At 54.3% G+C, this 21,576-nt stretch overlaps 2 protein-coding genes across 3 annotated transcripts in view; both read left to right on the forward strand.

Annotated features, from left to right (window-relative positions):
- TIMP2 (TIMP metallopeptidase inhibitor 2) overlaps positions 1-21,576 on the forward strand; it is a 51,401-nt gene that overhangs the window by 16,260 nt on the left and 13,565 nt on the right. Inside the window, exons 1-2 of one of the 2 annotated variants that reach the window (XM_060133101.1) lie at positions 20,182-20,281; positions 20,738-20,838. In XM_060133101.1, coding sequence (XP_059989084.1) covers positions 20,266-20,281; positions 20,738-20,838 — 117 coding nt within the window. In that variant the 5' untranslated portion in view covers positions 20,182-20,265. Of the gene's footprint in view, positions 1-20,181; positions 20,282-20,737; positions 20,839-21,576 lie in introns of those variants that run through there. The other variant, XM_060133100.1, reaches the window with a different exon arrangement.
- CEP295NL (CEP295 N-terminal like) lies at positions 5,062-6,748 on the forward strand. The gene is given in 4 exon segments (XM_060135104.1): positions 5,062-5,210; positions 5,212-5,308; positions 5,311-6,555; positions 6,557-6,748. Coding segments are annotated over 4 exon segments (1,683 nt in total).

Consider the following 21,576-nt stretch of genomic DNA (forward strand, 5'->3'; position numbering starts at 1 on the left):
GCACTTGCAGGGTCGGATGTGGGGACCCACGTGTGGGTTGTAGATGTTTTCCCAGTATGCTTGGCCTTGTTAGATTTGGCCAGGGGTTCAAGCCTGTGAAAAATCTGAGCTGAAGGCTTGCATGCCAGCAGCACTGCTGGTTTTCCATCTCCCTGTGGGTGATTGAGTGCCGGGGACATCGCATCCAGAGCTGGATTCAGATGCTCATGTACTTGACTCATGGAAAGCCCGCCAGGGCCCCAGCCTCTACTCTTCTTGCTTTAGACACACTTTTAAGACACTGCTTTGTGTGGGTCCCACGTCATAGCAGTTTAGAAGGCGTATGAGAAAAGGGGGATAGGGTGCTGTCAGACACACAGACAGAAAGTTACAACTATGGAGGAAGCTATAAGAAGTACACTTAAAAACTCCAAATTATATTCAGGGGTCATTTAGTTTAGAGGAACTCTGTCATATATATATATATATATATATATATATATATATACATGATTTTTTTAGTGGGGGTCCTATATATCTTAAAAACCCTCGAGGGATTCTCTATATTATAGTTCTAAAGATAATCCAGAGTTGTAAGAAGGTCAAATTATATCCCTTCTGTGTGCTCTCAGGAGACAGAGAAATGTTTAACTTTACACATGAAAGAGTAAGCTTTACTTATATGGAAATGTTCTCTCTGGCCATGCCAGCTAATTGGGAGCCCTTTTTTTTTTTTTGGCGATACGTGGGCCTCTTACTGTTGTGGCCTCTCCCGTTGCGGAGCATGGGCTCCAGACGCGCAGGCTCAGTGGCCATGGCTCACGGGCCCAGCCACTCCGCGGCATGTGGGATCTTCCCGGACCGGGGCACGAACCCGCGTCCCCTGCATCGACAGGTGGACTCTCAACCACTGCGCCACCAGGGAAGCTCTAGGAGCCCTTTTATAGCCATTTTTAAATGTTTCAAAAGAAAATGTGCTAAACCGTGTCCCTGGGGCGTTGAATCTGTGGGCCCCGGAGAAAAACGGGAGCATTTTCCTGTTGCTGCGGAAATCAGGGGCGGCCTTGTCAGGGAGGAAGAACCAGAACAGGGCTGGGGACAGGTGGATGGGTAGGATGAGGGGGGCTCTCTTTGAGGAAGAAGGACGGGCACGAGCACAGTGAAGGTGTTGGACCTGGGTCAGGGGCATTTGGGATGCCTGGCTGGGGAAGGGGGCGCCGGATCCTGAGCTGCTGGAATGTTCCCAAGCCTGTCGGCCAGGGACTGCCTGACCGACTTTGGTGAGATGGTTAACTGAGCGCATTTCTGGGCCCCTCCCCACTGAGGCATAGGTGGGATCGGTCTGGGGCAGGCCCCCAAATCTGCATCTTAACTAGCAGTTCAGGCAACCCGTGAGGCAGGTGGCCTCTGGCTATGCTGGGCGACTTGCTGGTGCCGACTGCACAGGGCCCGTTGCAGATGCTCAAGTGACACAGGTGGCCGAGTTAGAACAGTGGCTGTAGCCATAGTGCTGGGGAGGAGGAGTCAGGTGGGGTGGAACGGGGGTGGTGACAGGGAGCCTGGTTAGGAGGCTCAGGTGAGACCCTTCGACTGGAGTCCGGTCCACCTGGCATTGGAGCCCCTGGTTTGGGCGCCACCCAGCCTCCTTCGTGGTCACCTTTCTTCCTCGGCCTGGGGTACCCTGGAGCCTCCATTGAGGGATCAGAAGGCAGGAGGGCTGCTGCGGGTCTGGCCCTTCCTGGTGGCCTGGGAGGGGGTCTGCCTCGGCTGAAAAGTCATCTGAGCCACTACCCAGGTGACCGCCGCGGGCTGGCTCCACGCACCGGGGACGCAGAGGGTGAGAGGAGAATGGGCCCAGTGTCCTTCCCATCTGCCGCTCTGAGAGGAGCTTCTGTAAGGAGAGGGCTGCGGCTTCCCGAGGGGTTGAAGGCAGCCAGCACAGGCCAGCCCGTCCCGCTTCGGGGGAGCAAGGTCAGAAGGCCCAAGAGAGAACCCCGACACTCAGAACACTGGTCTCAAGTCAGTGCGCAAGGAAGGGCTTGGAGGTGAGGGCATGGGGCAGCTGGGGACATGGGCAGAGGGCAAGGGTGCCTCTGCCGGTTGGTACAGGGATTTCAGTTCCTGAACGAGGGAGCTGACTCTAATTTCCGGGCTTTATCCCTAAGATCACCACCCAAATGTTTCAGGTCTTCATCCATTTGCGTGTCTCCAGGAAAACCACCTGGGCAGCATTGGGGCGCCCACCCCAGCGGGCCTGGCTCAGGGTGTAACGGGTGACCGAGTGGGTGGGGGCCCTCCAGAGTGGGAGAGGCTCGTGCAGGTTTTGCTCATTGTCACCAGTTAACATGGGGCGTGAGCCAGTGGCTCCAGGCCCAAAAATAGACCTTGGATCCCGTGGTGCAAGTTTCCCCATTCTCTACAGGTGAAGAGACATTCCCAGCGCTCTCCCTCTCCTCACCTGCTTGGACACCCCTGTGGCCATTCCCAGGGGTGGGAAAAGCTCAATCTCTGACATTTGGGACCCAGATTCAAACCCAGCTCCTCCCTGTGAGCTGGGACGGTTTCTCAGTTTCTGCACTTCTGTTTCTTGGTAGAGTACAATTGCTGGGTCATATGGTAGATCTATGTTTACCATCTTATAGAACTGCCAAACTGTTTTCCAGAGCAGCTGCGCCATTTTGCATCCCCACCAGCAGCATGTGAGGGTTCCGATGTCCCCACGTCCTCACCAAGTCTTGTCATTGCCTGTCTTTTTCATTGTAGCCATCCTAGTGGGTGTGAAGTGGTATCTTCATTTTGCGTTTCCCTGATGAGTGTTGGTGTTGAACATCTTTTTATGGGCTTTATTAGCCATACGTAAATCTTCTTTGGTGATGTGTTTATTTCAACCTTTTGCCTATTTTTATAAATTTAGTTATTTATTTATTTATTTTTGGCTGCATTGGGTCTTCGTTGCTGTGCACAGGCTTTTTCTAGATTGTGTTCCTTGTGGTGCGCGGGCTTCTTATTGCGGTGGCTTCTCTTGCTGTGGAGCACGGGCTCTAGGCACGCGGGCTTCAGTAAATGCGGCATGAGGGCTCAGTAGTTGTGGCACATGGGCTTTGTTGTTCCGCGGCATGTGAGATCTTCCTGGACCAGGGCCCGAACCGGTGTCCCCCGCATTGGCAGGCGGATTCTTAACCACTGCACCACCAGGGAAGTCCCTGCCCATTTTTAAATTGGATTGTTTGTCTTCTTATTATTGTAAGAGCTGTTTATACAAACTGATTCAAGTCTTTTGTTGGATATGTGATTTGCAGGTATTTCCTTCCAGTCCTTGTCTTGTGTTTTCACTTATTAACGATGTCTTCTGAAGTGCAGAGGTTTTTAATACTGATGATGCCACACTTATCAATTTCTTGTATTGCTTGTGCTTTTGGTGTTATATCTAAGAATCTTTGCCTAACCTGAAGTCATGAAGATACAGTTGTTTCCTTCCAAGCATCTATAGCTTTAGACCTTACCTTAAGGTCTGTGATCACTTTAATTTCTGTATATGGTATATAATTTTGTATATGATGAGATAAGGGTGTAAATTAATCTTTTTTGCATGTGGATATCCAACTGTCCCAGGAACATTTGTTGAAAACGAACAAAAAAATGACTCTTTCCCCCATTGAATGGCTGTGGCGCTTTTGTTGAAAATCTCAACCATTGTGTTTAATTTCCCAGCTTTCTCTTTCTCTCTCCTCTTGCTTATCGTGATGGTTGGCAGACTGGTAGAATATGATGTTAACTGCATTTCCACATGTATAACTGCATCATCATAGTTTCCAAGAGCCAGCGGCTATGTGACCATTGGTCAAAGACAAGATGGTCTACCCGAGTAGCAGCTGCCGTCTGCCAGCTGTGTGATTTGGGTCAAGTTTCTTAATTGCTCCCTGCCTCAGTTTCCCCACCCGTGAACCAGGGGTGTTAATAACTCCTTACCTCAATGGTTACTGTAAAAAAGATAAGCGGAGGGCAGCCCACACGGTTGACATTAGTTGTTCCGCTGATGCAGCTGTGTTTCTGATGACCAGCATTACTTTGGGCTAAAATTGCTCAGCCTGGCTCCGCACATCCTAAAATAAAGAAGGGAAGGGATACCCACACAGTTGAGGAGCGCTCCGTGCAGACCGCAGTGCCTAGGAAGCAGCTCCCATAGCCCACACATCTGGCCGTTTTTGACATCAGCTGCAAGTGATACTCTTTTTTGGTGTGAATGCACCTTCTTTAGGAAGGCCTGGCAGAGCACGTGTCCCTGAGTGATGCCAAAGAGATGTGAGAAAAGAAATACCACTAGCTTAACCTCCTCTCTGGTTTGCACTGAATTCTAGTACAAACATGCACGTCAGCACACTCACCCACACTCACCTCCCCCTACACACACACACACACACACACACACACACACACACACACACACACACACACACACACACACACACACACCCCTTTCCTGGCAGGCTCCTCCTCCTTTACCGCCTCCTCCTTTCATTTGTAAGTAGCTCCCTCCAGAGGGCCAGACATTTGCATCACCCCCACCTGAACCCTAACTTGTCTCCGAAGGTGGGGTCTTAACCCTAGCACTGGACATCTGGAGCCTGGTCCCTGTTTGTCTGTGGGGCCGTCCTGGAGGGAGGGAGGGTGTAGCACCCGCCCCTTCCAGTTGTGACAACCAAAACTGTCTCCAGACATGGCCACATGTCCCCCTGGGAAGCAAAACCACACCCCACTGAGAACAGCTGCCCTGCCGGGTCTCATTAAAGGCGTATGAGACAGATCGGGAGCCGGAGAACAGACCCTCGTGGGCAGATGTCAGGATAGTGATCTGAAGGGTCACATCCCCCGGGCTGTCCTGCACTCAGAGCCCCATGTGTCTTGTCTCCAGGGCCTCACTGTGCTCGGAACACTCCGGGCAGCGCTGTGCATCTTCCTGCCCTGTGGGCTTGCCATGAAACGGCCGTAGCACCTGTGGCTCCTCGGCCCTGGTGCCCTGGAACCTCCACTCTTGGTTCACACCACCTTCTCTCCGAAGCCGTGTCTGCAAAGGCCCCCGACATGAAAGGAAACGCGGAGAGAGCCCCTTGGCGGAGCCCCAGTCCCGACAACGAAGCCTTGCTTTTGAGGCAGAAGCACCAATTGCTACACGTCCGAGAGAAAGGAGACCTGCCCCCGCAGAGGAGACAGGACCTCTAGCAGTGGAAGAGCTGCCCAGCGCTTGGCCGAGGAGCTGCAGGCAGAGTAGCAGGAGGCCCCAGGCCAGCAGGTCCGAGGCCTGGAGAGGCTGTACTTAGCACATCTGTTGGAGGGGAGGCGGTGGTGGGCAGACTGGCCGAGGACCATGAACCTGACTCAGAGGGCTCGACCCAGCCAGGAGCAGCCAGGTCGCCCAGGGCCGAGAGGAAGCACACAGTGGCCGTGCGGCAAGAGAAGGGACACAGGGAAGAGCTGGTCTGACGGCAGCCCTGGTGCACCACGTCCCGGAGAAGAGCGGTGGACCAGGAGAGGCAGGGAGCCTCCAGAGCCACGGGCCTGAGTCCTCGTCCCCTGAGCCCACCAGAGAGGAGTAAAGGAAAACACGTGCCTTCAACGAAGACCGGCGGGGACCACCGTCCCATTGACCCTGGCCTGAGCAGAGGGACAGACTTGGTCCCTGCTGCTGTAGGGGAGAGCAAATGCCTGGAGGAGCGGGAGACCAAAACAGCCCAGGACGGCAGGAGGCAGCTGGGGAAGTGAACGGCTTGTCTTTAAGGCCCGAAAAACCACTGTTTGGATCAGAGCCCCGAGGGCAAAGCCGACGACCTGGAACAGCTGTGGCCAGTCGGCTCGACCTGCAGAAGGGGGGCCTCACCTCTGGCAAAGCTCTGTGACAAGAGCAGGTGGTAGGGAGAGCTGGAGTTTGCCTCTGAAGAGTTGTTGTTTGATACCAACCGGACGCTGAGAAAACACCTGAACTTGCACCTGGATCTCAAGCCCGGGATGGATCAGAGCCCCAGTGAAGAACAGGGCTTTGAGGAGACGCAGGCGTGGAGAAGGGAGAGCCAGAGAAAGAGGAACGCAAGAGATGCAGAGATGGACATGGTGCCCGCCGGGGAGCCCGCGAGTCCAGCGGGGGTGGACGCCCACCTGACGCCGTCCAGAACCAGCTTGAAAAAGTTACTAAGCAAGCCCAGGAACCAAAAATCCCATAGGATGGCCAAGTGCGTGGTTGAGAATGACAGTAAACCGTGGTCTCCCGAGGCAGGGACATCTGTCGATGAAGAGAACCTGCTCTCGTGCCGCCCCGAATCCAGACAGGAGCCTCCCCGACCAGACGCGCTGGTGCAGGGCTCCCTTCAGCTTCACCCGCAAGAACAGGCAGACAGAGGTGGCTTGACGGCATCAAGGCAGAAGCAGAAAATGCAGGTGGAGCAGAGAACACCAAAGCAGCTGGACTCGCTCGAGCAAATCAGACCCCCCAAGATGAGCTTGGAGGCCGACCTCCAGACGGAGCTGGAATATGGGAGGAGGGAACAGAGGCAAGCTTCTCTGGCTCATCGGAAGCCTGACTCCCCCTCCAGACCAGGAGAAGAAAGGAGGGTATGACCGCAGCCCCACTTCCCCCTCGGCCAGCATCGTCCACGATGACAGGCACAGTCAGATGATCCGTGACCTTCAACAGCAAATTCTAGAGAAAAACAAGTTGCACAAGCGGTTTCTTGAAGAAGCCAGGAAATGCTTGTGAGAGTTTCAGGGAATATGTTAAAAGCGAGCGTCCTGCCCCTGGTAAATACATCACTGATAAGTGAGCGTTCTGCCGGACCTGGCACCCAAGTCTGTGCGATTGTATTTGCACCATCTGCTCAGAAACCTGGAGCCTCTTTAAAATGGGCCAACAGTCATCCTTCCATCCTTTGGAGCGAATTCCTCTGCAGGAATCCTACTTATTGCCAGTCTCGCCTTTAAAACTAAGTCCAATTCAGGAAGACTCCTTAGCACGAACATGTGGGGCGCGGTAGGAGGGTCTGGCCATTGTAGCACAAAGGTGTGTCCCGGAGCTGAGGCTGTTTTCACGTGCCACAGCACAGATGGAAACACCAGGTACATTTAAGTGCTTCAGATGTTTTGGCGAAATGAACACTGGACTTTGAGGGGCATGCAAGGTCAGACGGGCGCAGTTTCAAAAGATACATCATTTGTTGCTTAGCCAGTGGCTGAGACGTTAATGGAGAGATTTAACAAAAATCTTTTAGTCTTTCAAACCAACATCATTTAATAGGACATCAGTAACATTCTTATAACTTTAATATTAGAAAGCAGGAGGGAGGGAGAAAGGAGGGGGAGAGGGAGGGAAAGAAGGGGGTGGAAGCAAGAGGCAGAAAGAGGAAAGAGAGAGAGGGGAAATGGTTCCCAGCAACTCAGCCCTATAGACTCCTTCTGGGGCTGGCAGTGCTAGGGGAACCAGGGTGTCTGGTAGGTTCCCTACCCTCCAGCTTTACTCTGACCCAGAAGCCTTGGCAGTCGTGGAGACCCTACACTGGGTGGGGTTTTATCTGCCTGTTACATACTTAGGGGTTGGAATGGGGGTGGACAAACCTTTTCTGCAAAGAGCCAATAGTAAACATTTTAGGCTTTGCTGGCCATACGGTCTCTGGCAACTACTCTACGCCTGCCTTTGCAGCTGGAAGACAGCCACAGACAACACATAAATGAATGGGTGTGACCGAGTTCCAATAAGACTTTTATTTACAAAAATAGGTGGTAGGCAGGCTTTGGCCCTTGGGCCAGAGCTAACTGACCCCTGGACTTAGCATATGAAGGAGATGTTCCTTCCCTCCCTCCGTCCCTCCCTCCCAAGGACCTCAGATGCACTGGGTGGGATAAATCCTCTTCATTCATGATATGTTGGCATCATTGGGCCATCAATGGCCTTTTTTTTAATCTTATTTATGTTTGGCATCATAGCCCAGCCGTGTGAAAGTGACCAACAGAGTGAAGGCAGGGTCTGCCGCGACCCCAGCCCATCCATATATAGACAATATAATGAACAACTGTGAGCCTACCACCCAAACCCAAGATCTGGAATGTTTGCTGAAAACCAGCTTTATCTGTGTGCTGCTTCCCTCTTCTCTACGCTGTTCCTCCTTAGCTGTATCGCACACCCGCTGAACTCGGGAGTTGTCCCTGCACTTCACTACAACCCGAACACAGCCTGTATTGTTTAGTTTTACTTCTGCTTGAACCCTATAAAAAGGATATTATATCATGTGTGGTCTTTTGGAAGCGTTTTTGGACCCAACATAGTTAGTTCCTTCATGTCACACGTAGGTGTCATTTTTGCCACAGCGTCATAGCATGTGACCCTCTGAGCCTTCTTTCCATAGCTGCTTCTGTTTTGTGCCGGTTCCCCAAAAGTGAACTTCATCCCTAATGCATTTGGGTCAGAAGGCCTGGCATCAAAAAGTGCTTTGGGAATGTTTGAACACCACAGCTGGGATGTAGGTGTGGGAAATGTCCCATCCCTCCTTTTCTTCCCATTTTCACCTTTTTTTTGGGTCCCTGGAAAATGTTGACCTGACATTATACTGTTTTTCCTTTGCAAGTACTGAGTGACAGACACTGCCCCACTTCACTGGAGCTGAACAGTGAACAACACACACACAGGACATCTTCTAGTGGAGGATATAGGTAACAAGTGACCACAATGACAGAGGGTGATAGAGGGATACTCAGAGAGGTGGGGTGACCGACCGGATACGTGTCTCTGAGCATCGAGCCCACAGCCCCTGAATGCGACCATTTGTATGGAGCAGTAATGGCATCCCACAAGGTGTTGTTTGTTTGTTTGTTTGTTTTTCAGTTTTGTTTTAAAATCAATAGCTTGAGTGAGGAACCTTCCACCATCTCACGTCTCCATCGTGTGAGCCTCCATTGTCTGTGGCTTTTCCATTTTAGGTGGAGAGAATGTTTGATCCCAGCCCGGTTTCTCTCACCTGCTTCCGGAATAGCGGGTCAAGGCTGCAGAGCTGCTCTGGGTCAGGGCTGCAGAGCTGCTCACCAATTTGGTCTGAGCCCAACAGTGAATAAGAAAAAAGTCCCGGGGCCAAGAGAGCTTTGTCACTCCCAGGCCAAATGAGGATTCCCTGCGGGGAGGGGCACCGGCCTTTAGTGGCTGCTCAGCTGGAACTCCCATCTGCCACTGTGGGATCACCTCGGTCTGAGGGTGGAGGGGGTGCCGTGGGATCACTGGGTTTAAAGCCGTGGCCACGATGGGACCCAAACACTGAGTAATGAGATCCTCATGACTCGAGCTGGAAGCCGCAGTCTAATGAAGGGGCAAGCCTGCCTTTAAGTGCGTTATTTTTGTTTCCACTTTCAGAGGTCATGTTTGTGGCCCGTGTGTTCTAGGTGAGGAATTGTCCCTTCTTGGCCACACTTGAGCTAAAAGTAGGTGTGGGGGATGGGCAGCGAGACGTGGTGGAGGCTGACTCAACTCTGCCTGGCCTGTCACTCCCACACTGTCCCCTGGAAGCTGGATGAGACGCCCTGCCCTTTCCCACCTGTCCTGCAGAAGGCTGAAGGGGGGCGGGCCAGGGTACCCCCTTGCCCAGGTCAGTGACGTGGGTAATGAAACAGCCCTCCAGGACTACCCCCGCCCGCCGCCCACATAAAGAGCTGACCCTCCAGTGATTCCTGATGGAGATGTCACCGGTAACTTCCATCTCTCATTGGTATCCAGGGGGTGGGCTGGGATCCCAGAAGACACTGCCTTCACTCCCTGTCGGTCACTTTGACATGACTATGGTGCCCAGGGCCCTGGGACAGCGCCACCTGGAAGGGTTCCGCCCAGTACTGCCAGGGGGCAGTGGGGACCCCGACACAGTGCCTCCTCCTAAAGGGTCCTCGCCCAGCGGCCTTCCCCATGCGTCCTCCCTCCCTCCCTCATGGGCTCTTCCTCTCTGAAACTGCATCTTCTAGAACTTTCCCCTGGTTTTGTGATTCATCCCCCCACTTTTGGGGGCAGCTACCCTGTTCCTGTTTCACTCTGTGTTGTCAGGTCACTTCCTTGCAGCCCAGCCAGTGAGTCCTCCCCAGACGGCAGCCGCTAGGGAAGGCCTCCGTGGCTGGCCTGCTGGTGGACAGGCCCTCCCTTTGCCCAAGGGACCCACAGGCGGAAGACGGCGCCGGTGGTACCTGCTGCGAGGTCCGCTGTCCGCAGGCAGATGCGGGCCAGCAGTGACCGACAAGGACCAGGACACTTGGGAAGCAGGGACAGAAGTTCTCCCTCAACAGTGTGCCTGCTCCAGCCCTGGAGGGGCCGGTGGGCACCCTCGGTTTGGATGTGACCCCGCGTTCCACGTGTGCTGCTCTGAGGGTCCTTATGCCTGTCCACCCCCCCACACACTGCCAGGTGTGAGGTTGTAGTGGCTATGAGGACATCCAGAATCTCAGAAATGGAAAATAATGCGAAAATAGGTTTTTCAAGTTGGGATGGAGGGCAGGGGACCCTCTTTCAAGCCTTGAGGTGCGGGCAGCTTCTTGCCTCCACGTGATGGAGACATGATTAAGAGCTGATGGCGGAGTGCAGCCCACCCTCGTCCTGGCTGGAGACGGGAGGCTGGGTGGACTGCACACCACACACCACCCGCTCCGAGGGGCAGCTGGGCTGCCACCTGGGCTCTTACTTGCTAAGCTAACGACAGCTAGCCGAGGAGAGGGGGCGTGAACTGCCCGGCCTGCACACCCAGCTTCCCTCCACACTGGCAGCTGGGAGGGTGGCTCTGGGGTTCCAGCCTTTCCATCGCTGCTCCTGGCTCCTGAGAAATGCCGTGGATTGGAGTCGGCCCACAGACCACATGCCTCAACGTCCCACGCCAGGGCCACTGCTGCTGCTCTGTCCATGCGGACGGGGGCCTGAGCCACAGGCCCGGCACTCGAGTGTTCACTCCCCAAAACGAGGCAACCTAGAAGGGGAGACCTGCCCGAGGTCACGGCCCACCAGCAGCAGCGTGAGGACAGGACCCTTGTCTGCTGCCCCTCACTTCTTAGCTGTCCGTCCAGCCCCTTCCTCAGCCTGTGGGTGGGGAGGGATCGCTGGGGGGGCGGGAATCCTCTCAGCATCTCTCCCTGCCCCCCCCCCCCCGCCCCCTGCCCCGCCTGCTCCTGCCCCTGCCCCCGCTCCGGGCTCTAGGCTTGGGCTTGCAGGACTGAGCTTGGCTCCTTCTTGGGGTCTTGGCGGAGAAAGTGCAGAGCAGCAGTTCCCTCCACAAAGCCGCACTGTTCTCAGCAAATCCTCCCAGGAGCGGGATGCATTTTTTTCAAATGATTCAGCAGCACGTGAATGGGAAGGGCCCGAGCCCAAGGCTTCGGAGACCGTGACCAAGGCCTCTGGCATGAGATCCTGCTGGGCCCGCAGGGAAAAGGGGGGAAAGGTGGCAGGGCTTGAGTCAGGGGTCCTATCTGGGTCCTGGGGGGTCGGGAGGGCAGCGTGGAAGCTGGGCGGTGAGTGCTGCAGCTTCTCTCTGCATCACCAAGGCGCTTTTAGAGATGCTTCCCTCCTGCTCCCAAGGGGAGCCAAAGCAAAGGGACAGGAAATGGAGATGGGAGAGCTGGTCTCCATGGAGACGGGGCATCCAGTGGACAATGGCTCACGTGTACGTGCTAGAATCTTGAACAGCCCTGGGCAGACCTGGCAGATCCCCAGGTACCGGGCTCATGGGCAGCGTGGACCAGGGCTGGGGCTGTACTGCTGTTTCCTGTTGTCTGTCCTGCACCCGTCACTCTCCCTGCCCCACCCTCAACTCCTGAAAAAACACATCTGCTCTGAGCAGTTGTCATTCCAGGCGTTTTTGACCCTGGCCTGAGTCATGCTGGCCAAGTCTTGCCCTCACACTGGACACCACAGCCCTGCCGCGGACATCTGTTGGCCCCTGGGGTTGGGGAGGTTTGGGGGACCTGGGGGTGGATCTGGTCTCTCACAGCTGCTCCAGGGATGGAAGAAGCCCTCGGTTCCCTGCATCATCACAGGGCTGTTTTTAATTACTTCATTTCCCTGAAAGCAGCGAATTTGGAGGAGGTCTGCTCCACCCCTGGCTGAACGGGGCCTGGCATTGAGGCCAGGGAACGCAGAGCTGAGTGCTTGGGGAGAGCCCCCAGGGCCATGTCCACCATGGGGCAGCTGGAAAGATGAAGGCTGGGTGCACCGTGAGGCCAGAGGGGCAGGTGGGGCTAGATGCTCCCACGGCCTTCTGGGCACCAGGCCAGCGCTGACGCCATGCATTCCTTGTGACATGTCCCAGGCTGCTCGGCCACATCCCGTTTCCACGTGCCGTTCTGTTGGGGGGGAGGCGTGGCCCCGAAACCTGGGGAGTCCCAGCGGTCTGCAGTCCATGTGAGCACGACCCTCTTTCTAAATCATCATCCACCCGCCCCCTGGCCCTGTAGCTGGTGCGGTCTGCCCCCACCCCAAAGAAGCGGATGCAGCCCACTGCAAAGGCTCACAGTGTCTTTATCATGCTCCCCACAGCCCACTGAGATGGTTTAGTTACTTGTAAGCAGTTAGGCATCCCTCAGTAATCCAGAGCAGGGCTCTGAAAAGCATGATCACTTCATTACAGCTTTCGTGGGGCAGAGCAGCAGGCTGTGTGTCTGGGGTGTGGGCACAGGAAGTGGGGCGCCCCTCATTTCTGACTCCACCCTTAAGGGCTAGTGGTGGCCAGGATGCAGGCAGCCCAGTCCACCCTCCACTGGGACTTGGGGCAAGTTCATCAAAATTCAAAGGTTAAGGGGCCTCCGCCAGGTCAACCAGCCATACAGTGTCACTGTGTCCACCCTAAAGGGACAAGAGACTCATCCCAAGAGGCAGCCTCGGGATGTAGCTGCAGGCATTAAGCGAGGACTTTGGTAGCTCTGTGATTTGAGGGTGTAGATGTCTACCCTCGTGCTGTCCCTTCTCTGGAGAGTGTGGACAAGAGTGTGGAACCCTCCAGCCCTCCCCAAGTACCCCAGCAGTGCAGAGCACACCTGGAGAGCTGGGGGTCCGAAGCGTGGCCTGGAGTAAGTGGGGGCTGGGTCTTGTGTGGGACAAAATCGTTGCTTTCTGAGTTCCTCTGAAATGGTTGGCGTGTAGTTTTTCCCAGAGACAAGGAAACGGACCAAGTGACCCTCTACTCTCAAACCAGGGCTCGCGTTCCAGGCACAGCAGCAGAGCGGCCCCCACCCACTCTTGATTGGGGCCAGTAGGGTCTTTGGCAAATGTGCCGGCCAGTCGAAAGCCCCTGACCTCTCCCGCACAGCGGATGGCTTTGAGACCGTGTGCGCCTCACCGGAGGGACCACTGGGCGTCTTCCACGAGGCTGCGACCAAGACTGAAGAGTAGGGCGGCGAGGTCCGTGTTAATGCCTGTCTCGCTGGGCGCCCCTTCCAGATCTGAGCTGGAGGCTGCAGTAGGTGGGCGGGGAGGTGACGGTGGCCTCTGCTGCTGCTGAGGCACCCTTGCTGCCCTGAGTCGGTGTAGACACGTAAGACTCAGATGGTTCAGGGTTTTTTTGTTTTTCTTTTTTTCGCGGTACGCGGGCCTCTCACTGTTGTGGCCTCTCCCGTTGCGGAGCACAGGCTCCGGACGCGCAGGCTCAGCGGCCATGGCTCACGGGCCCAGCCGCTCCGCGGCATGTGGGATCTTCCCGGACCGGGGCACGAACCCGCGTCCCCTCATCGGCAGGCGGACGCTCAACCACTGCACCACCAGGGAAGCCCGGGTCAGGGTTTTGACCTTGTATTTAGATGTTTTTCCGAATCCTGGAGATTCCCGCACCTGTTGCAGGCAGGCCCGTGATTTTTCCCTGCGCCGGAAGCTCTGCCTGGGCAGGCTCCGGGGTCTGGGGATTCTGGGGTGTTGAGTGTGTTGGTGCAAGGCCGTGAATGTCTAAAAATCAGAGTCCTGACATCCACAGTATTACCGTGCTCTGGGGTCGGGAGCCCACGCCGAGCAGCGTAGCCCCGTTGGGAAAGGTCCTACAGGATACATTCGCACGTGTAGCATATGGCATTCCTCTGGAGAGAAGTTGGGCCTGTGGGAAGACAGTCAGGATAATTCAGTTTATTTCAGTGTGAAATAAATGAACTTCTGACAGGCAGTTCTCTTTCGGGGCCTGGCTCCCCCATAGACTATGTCCTTGGCTTGTTGTTCATCTCCATGGCTTCCCCGGTAAGGTCTGCAGACACATGAGGACTGAGACGTTGGCAGGGTGTGGGAGAGACATAAATCGGCCTGGGCTGGTCGAGTGTGCTGCTCCTCTGGACCGGCCCTGGCCACAGGGTATGCTGGGGACACCCAAGGTTTCCTGCCAGCCTCCTCCCTGTCCCCTCGCCCCAGGGCAGTGGCACAGTCTGGCCTCCGTTGGTTTCGCCTGGGCTGTTGTCATCTCTCGGAGTCTGAACATATCCTGTGTTCTTTGGATCGTCGTCCGCAACCTTGACTTTCCACCCACCCCGTTCTTTTCCATCCCAAATCTGGCTGGGTGGACTAGGGATTGTTTTTGCAGGCTCCTAGTGGGGGGAAGTGACGTCATGTGGTGTCCACAGCCTGAGGGGTGGGGGCAGGGGCTCTGCGGTTGCCTGTGCTTTGAATTAAGTCCACGGCTGTGCATTCCAGTAGCCAACATCTGGCAGTGAATTCATCAGCCAGTGTATCACCCTTGATCTCAAACCCAGATGTTGTGTTAACGGCAGAAGAGAAAGAAGAAAAAATCTGAGCAGCCCAGGGAGAGGCCATCATTTTTGCGTCCAAAGCGGTTAGAACAGGAATCTTTATAAAGACTCTGCCTCCTACTGCTGCCTCTGGTTCCCCAGGGGCAGGATGGTGGAGCAGAGCTGCTCACTCGGGGGGTGGACAGGACCTAGACTGATCCCCCAACCCAGGGCCAAACACCAGGCCCAGCATGCAGTAGGTGTTTGGTAAACATGAGTCCATGCCTCCATTTTAACTTCTTCCCAGATTCTTTGGGTCTCTTTGCTTCTCCCCAGCCCTGTCCTTTAAATGGCCTGGGACTCAGAGAGGCCCATCCCTCACTTGGAGTGGCCTCCAGTCTGGAGCTCAGGGTTATGCCCATTGTGCTAGGTGCAGGGAACACATTTCTGGAAAGCTCTTCTTGCCGCCTCCTCTGTCCGCCACTGGCAGTTGGAAAGAGTGTGCTTCTTGGTTTTCCTGTCCATCATCTATCTTCCTGCCTGTGTTGGATCTCCTCGAAGGCAGGGACTGTTACTGAAGACCTTTCCACACTTTACCCCTTTTTCCCTTTGGGCAACAGGAGGGGGGCCCATGCTTTTTGGATTTATACTTAAAAGACAGTCCAACTCGGAACTCTGAGCTTGGCATGGAAGACAGTCCCCACTCTGGCTCGTGCCGGGGACAGAAAGCTGAGGGTCGGGATGTCCGCAGCCGAGTTGGCTGGGGTCCACTGTGCGCTGCTGCCCCGCCCTCCCTCCCCTGTGGGGCCCCTCAGGTCTCCTATCTGTAACTTGCCTGTGGGAACCTCTGGCTGTGATCAATTCATCAGCCAATGCTTTGCCTGTGTCCTCCCCCCCCCACCCCATGCAGAGTGGTGCTGAGCCCAGATGGTACCTGCTGCCCTGAGCAGCTCAGCGCTGTGGATCCCTCGCACCTACGTGGACAGGTGTGTGCCCAGCATCTCTCTTTCGTGGTTGGAGGGTGTTGACACTTTGGGGAAGGTTTCCATAGAACTGGGCTTTCTTTTCTCTCTTGCTTCACTTTCTTTCCTTCCATTTCTCTCTTTTTTTTTTTTTTTGTTTATTCATTTATTTTTGGCTGCATTGGGTCTTTGTTGCTGCACGAGGGCTTTCTCTATTTGTGGTGAGCAGGGGCTGATCTTCGATGCAGTGCACAGGCTTCCCACTGCAGTGGTTTCTCTTGTTGCGGAACACGGGCTCTAGGCGCGCGGGCTTCAGTAGTTGTGGCATGTGGGCTCAGTAGTTGTGGCGCACGGGCTTTGTTGCTCCGTGGCACGTGGGGTCTTCCCGGACAAGGGATCGAACCCATGTCCCCTGCGTTGGCAGATGGATTCTCAACCACTGCGCCACCAGGGAAGTCCCCGAGGTGCTGTGTTTGTTCTGTCCTGAGCTACACCTGCATCGTGTGTCAGGCACCGCATCACGTGCCCCCCATCTCTTAGTTCTCCCACACCTTGATGGTGTGCAGATACTGGCGGCGGTGTCTCCATTTCCGATGTGAGCAGCTGAGTCCCAGGGAGGTCAGGGAACTTCCCTGAGGCTACACAGCAGGGAGGGGCTACAGCAGGATGGAGCCCCGCTGCTGCCCCCTTTCAATTAAGAACTCAGACTGCCTGGGAGGCTTAGGAGCTTTTATAAGAGAAAAATGCATGGACCTTGATGTGTGGAATGGAATGGAGTCTCTTGGCTGTTGGGGAGTAGTTTTTGCTTCTTTTCTTTTTTTTTTTTTTAATTTTATTGAAGTATAGTTGATTTACAATGTTGCTAATTTCTGCTGTACAACAAAGTGATTCAGTTATATATATATATTATTTTTCATATTCTTTTCCATTATGATTTATCACAGGATATGGAATATACTTCCCTGTGCTCTACAGTAGGACCTTGTTGTTTATCCATCCTGTATATAATAGTTTGCATCTGCTAGTCCCAACCTCCCAATCCCTCCCCACCTCCCCCTTGGCAACCACAAGTCTGTTCTCTATGTCTGCGAGTCTGTTTCTGTTTCATAGATATGTTCATTTGTGTCATATTTTAGATTCCACATATAAGTGATGTCATATGGTGTTTGTCTTTCTCTGTCTGACTTACTTCGCTTAGTATGATCATCTTTAGGTCTATCCATGTTGCTGCAGATGGCATTACTTCATTCTTTTTAATGGCTGAGTAGTACTCCATTGTATATATGTACCACATCTTCTTTATCCATTCATCTGTCGATGGACATTCAGATTGTTTCCATGTCTTGGCTGTTGTGAATAGTGCTACTATGAATATAAAGCTGCTTTCATCGTTTGTTTGTTTGTTTGTTTTTTTGGCTGCATTGGGTCCTTGTTGCTGCACGTGAGCTTTTCTCTAGTTGCAGCTAGTGGGGGCTTCTCTTCATTGTGGTGCGTGGGCTTCTTATTGGGTGGCTTCTCTTGTTGCAGAGCACAGGCTCTAGGTGTGTGGGCTTCAGTAGTTGTGGCACTCAGGCTCAGTAGTTGTGGCTCATGGGCTCTAGAGCACAGGGTCAGTAGTTGTGGCACATGGGTTTAGTTGCTCCGTGGCATGTGGGATCTTCCTGGACCAGGGCTCGAACCCGTGTCCCCTGCATTGACAGGCGGATTCTTAACCACTGTGCCACCAGGGAAGCCCAGGGGTACTTGTATCTTTTTGAATTATAGTTTTCTCCAGATATATGCCCAGCAGTGGGATTGCTCAATCATATGGCAACTCTATTTTTAGTTTTTGGTTTTTGGGGGTTTTTTTTGCGGTACGCGGGCCTCTCACTGTTGTGGCCTCTCCCGCTGCGGAGCACAGACTCCAGACACGCAGGTTCAGAGGCCATGGCTCACGGGCCCAGCCGCTCCACGGCATGTGGGATCTTCCCGGACCGGGGCACGAACCCGTGTCCCCTGCATTGGCAGGCGGATCTCAACCACTGTGCCACCAGGGAAGCCCTATTTTTAGTTTTTGAGGAATCTCCATACTGTTCTCCATGGTGGCTGCGCCAATTTACATTCCCACCAACAGTGTAGGGGGGTTCCCTTTTCACCACACCCTCTCCAGCATTTGTTATTTGTAGACTTTTTAATGATGGCCATTCTGACTGATGTGCAGTGGTACCTCATTGTAGTTTTGAGTTTTTGGTTATTTTCTAATGGCCAGCAGTGTGTTTATTGAACACCTATAATGCAGTAAGCATTGTGCAGGGTGATGGACCTCTGAAAAGCAGTGCCAAAAAGTTCCAAAAAGCATGCAGAACTAGGCGTACCATAGTAAAAGCAATGCAGAATTAGGCGTACCATAGTAAAAGCAATGCAGAATTAGGCGTACCATAGTAAAAGCAATGCAGAATTAGGTGCACCATAGTAAAAGCAATGCAGAATTAGGCGCACCATAGTAAAAGTAATGCAGAATTAGGCGCACCATAGTAAAAGCAATGCAGAATTAGGCGCACCATAGTAAAAGCAATGCAGAACTAGGCGCACCATAGTAAAAGCAATGCAGAACTAGGCGCACCATAGTAACAGCAATGCAGAACTAGGCGCACCATAGTAAAAGCAATGCAGAACTAGGCGTACCATAGTAAAAGCAATGCAGAACTAGGCGCACCATAGTAAAAGCGATGCAGAACTAGGCGCACCATAGTAAAAGCAATGCAGAACTAGGCGCACCATAGTAACAGCAATGCAGAATTAGGCGCACCATAGTAAAATCTGGCAGCACTGCTCCTTTTAGAACTGTCATCTCCTTTGGATGTTCCTGGTTCATTTGATGTCATGAGCTGAGGATGATGCCGCGGAAGAGCAAACTTAGGACAGGACTAACCTGATGTTTACTGATTTGCATAAACACCTTTCTGTGCAGCATTGCAATAAGGTATAGATGAGGCAGGTCGTAAGAGGGACCAAGACAAACCTAACCTGTGCTGCCGTCCAAGTATCTCAGCGTCAGCTCAGCAAATAGTGAGCCCTAACTGTTCTGTGGTTAGAGCATAGCTTCTGTCTGTTAGAAGCTCCCAGGGCCCTGAGCAGATGGGTACAGATGTTTACAGCAGAGTGGATGAGAGTTGCGGAATATACCAAGTGCTGCGGGAGGACAGGATTTCCCTGAGGGAAGATGGGGAAGGGCTATTTCAGCTGGGTCTTGAAGGATGAATGGACGTTCTCCAGGCAGAGAGAGGGAGATGGCATTCAAGGCAGAAGAAACTTGCCTGTCTAGAGGTATGGACACCCCTGAGCAGGTTCAGATTCAGGGAGTATTATGGACTGGCGGAACAGCAAGAGTGGGGGTCCACCACGGCAGCTAAAATAGTCACTGGCTGGCGCCAGGCTGCACAGGGTCTTCTGTTTTAGACGAGGGCAGTGTGCGGCCGAAAAAGATGTTTGAGCTGCACGGGACGTGACTGAGAAAAGATAACATGTGCTGCGGAGGGAGGATGGGTGGGGGGTGGGAGGAGACGCTGGGATCAGGTTGACCAGCTACCAAGGGCAAGGCCCTCTGTTTTAGGGTGGCATTTCCTAGATGTGGCTTTGTAGGTTGGGGCCAGGCTCAGCCTGGGAAACAGGAACCTGTGGCCTTGGCCAGTCATGACTCAGCGCCGACAGAAGGAAAAAGAAGGATGGGTTTGGGCCTGGGTGGGGCGCTGGGGCTGTGGCGTGGGGCTCTGGTGCCAGGCTGGGATCCAGAGCGCATTTCAGGGGTCCAGGGGGATGGGCACAGATGGGGATCCGTGTGCCTGGGCCTCCCTGCTCTACGGGAAAAGACAGCCCTGCCTGGGGGCTCTGAGATTCCAGCTGCCCATTGGGGAGTGGAGGTGGGAGGTGCCTCTGAGCCTGTCTGCTCCTTGTTTCTTTATTTTGCTCACACCCACACTCACGTGACCCTCATCCAGCATGACCCTGAACAGCGCAGGCTCAGCGGCCATGGCTCACGGGCCCAGCCGCTCCGCGGCATGTGGGATTCTCCCGGACCGGGGCACGAACCCGTGTCCCCTGCATCGGCAGGCGGACTCTCAACCGCTGCGCCAGGGAAGCCCAGGACAAAGCTTTTAAAGCCATTAAAACAGGCCGTGCCACCAGCTGATAAGCCTCGAAATGAAAAAAGGGAGGGCTCTGCCCGTGACAGGGTGAACCGCTGATCCGCGCCCCGTCAGGTTATGGGTTGGAGCGGAGTCTGGGCTTAATTGCTACTAGGAAGCCCTGGGGTGCATGGCTCTCGAGCAGCCTCAGGCCCCAGGGAACATTCTGGAACCTTCCCAGCCTGATCTCTTCCCCTCTCCTTCATCTCGTGTCACGTTCCAGGATCATCCTTCTTTCTGTTTGGCCTTTTTCCTCGGCATCCGTCCCTTATGTCTGCTAGAGTTGCTCTTGAATGTCTCCTCCCCCCGTTCAACAGTTTAAATGTTCAACCTTCCTCTGCCGTGCCTCTGATAGAGTATGTGTTATTACAGAGAATCATCCCTGCGACATCTCTCAGGGACACGTTGAGGACAGATTAGGAGGCTGACGAGATAGACCTTTTAGATGGAAGACCCCCAACCTAAATGTGATGGGGCCCCTCGTAGGTAGGTAACTCCCCCTCAGCCTTCAGCCCAAGAGAGCCTGATTGCCGGTTGGCTATGGGGGGTGGGGACTCTCACCATCCTTAACTGCGAGATCAGGACTGCAGACCAGTCAGTGTGCTTATCTGCTTCCCCAGCCGCAGATACATACACACTGGGGAGAAAGAAGAAAAGCCCCAGAGTACTCAAGCGTGACATCAACAGCGAGCTGCTGTTCAAATCAGTGACGGCCCCAGCAGCCCCCTGTCGTGAGGGACGAGAGCTTCTGCTCTGGCGCCCTGTCGACAGAGGGCTCTAGCTTCACTCCTAGTCTCCCCCTCGGGATGGAGTCCGATGCTGTACCCAGGGCTGGGGTCATCTTGCCCCTCACCTCCCACCTCCCTGCTGCCCCTTGCCCCCTCCTTAGAGCCAGGACAGTCTTTCGGGGACTCTGCTCACCTCTCTGTCTTTGTTTTGCAGTGATCAGGGCCAAAGCCGTCAGCGAGAAGGAGGTGGACTCCGGGAATGACATCTACGGCAACCCCATCAAACGGATTCAGTATGAGATCAAGCAAATAAAGGTAACGGCCACTGTCCCTGCGTTGCTCCATTGGGCAGAGCTGTGGGAGCTTTGGGAGCAGGGCCGGGGACCGGGCGGGGCTGGCCCACCACCTCAGTGCACCACTGGGTCCCTAGGACTCGGTCCATCCCCCTCTGAGGCAGACAGCTAGGAACGAGGGCGTCAAGCCACAAGTGGATCTGATTTTCCTTAATCCGTAAATGCTGAGAAGTGGTGTGGGCGTGGTCTGTTCCCACCAGCTAGGTTATTTCAGAAATGCATCATCTTCGTGAGCCTCAGCCTTAAGTTACCAAGTTCACAGCATCTGTGGAACGTTCTGTGAGTGCCTCTTCACCTCTCCATGGCAGGTTCAGAGGCAGTGGGAACTTGGCTGTCGCCTCTGGGAGCCCACGACCAATGTGAGAGCAGGTGACCTGATTCCCCCAAACTGCGGGTGGACTCTAGTCTCACCGGGTTAGCTTTATGCTCTAAGAGGAGGGGGGATTTGGACAGAGGAGGACTCCTGTGGACAGGTGTGCTGGGACAACTTCCTGAGAGAGGGGAGTTGAGAAGGAAATGGACATGGCAGCCTGGCCGGTGACGGAGAAGATGCTTCGCCAGGGGAGGGGAGGGACGGGAGGCACTGGGGGCTGCAGACCGAGGAGGTGGTGGCATTTGTTAGGTTTTCAGAATGGTGGTTGTGTTCGAGGTCATGTGGCAAGGAGCCCATATTTGGGAGGGAGGGAGAGAGGGGAGGACA

The sequence above is a fragment of the Lagenorhynchus albirostris genome, chromosome 20 (assembly GCF_949774975.1).
Source record: "Lagenorhynchus albirostris chromosome 20, mLagAlb1.1, whole genome shotgun sequence".
NCBI lineage: Eukaryota > Metazoa > Chordata > Mammalia > Artiodactyla > Delphinidae > Lagenorhynchus > Lagenorhynchus albirostris.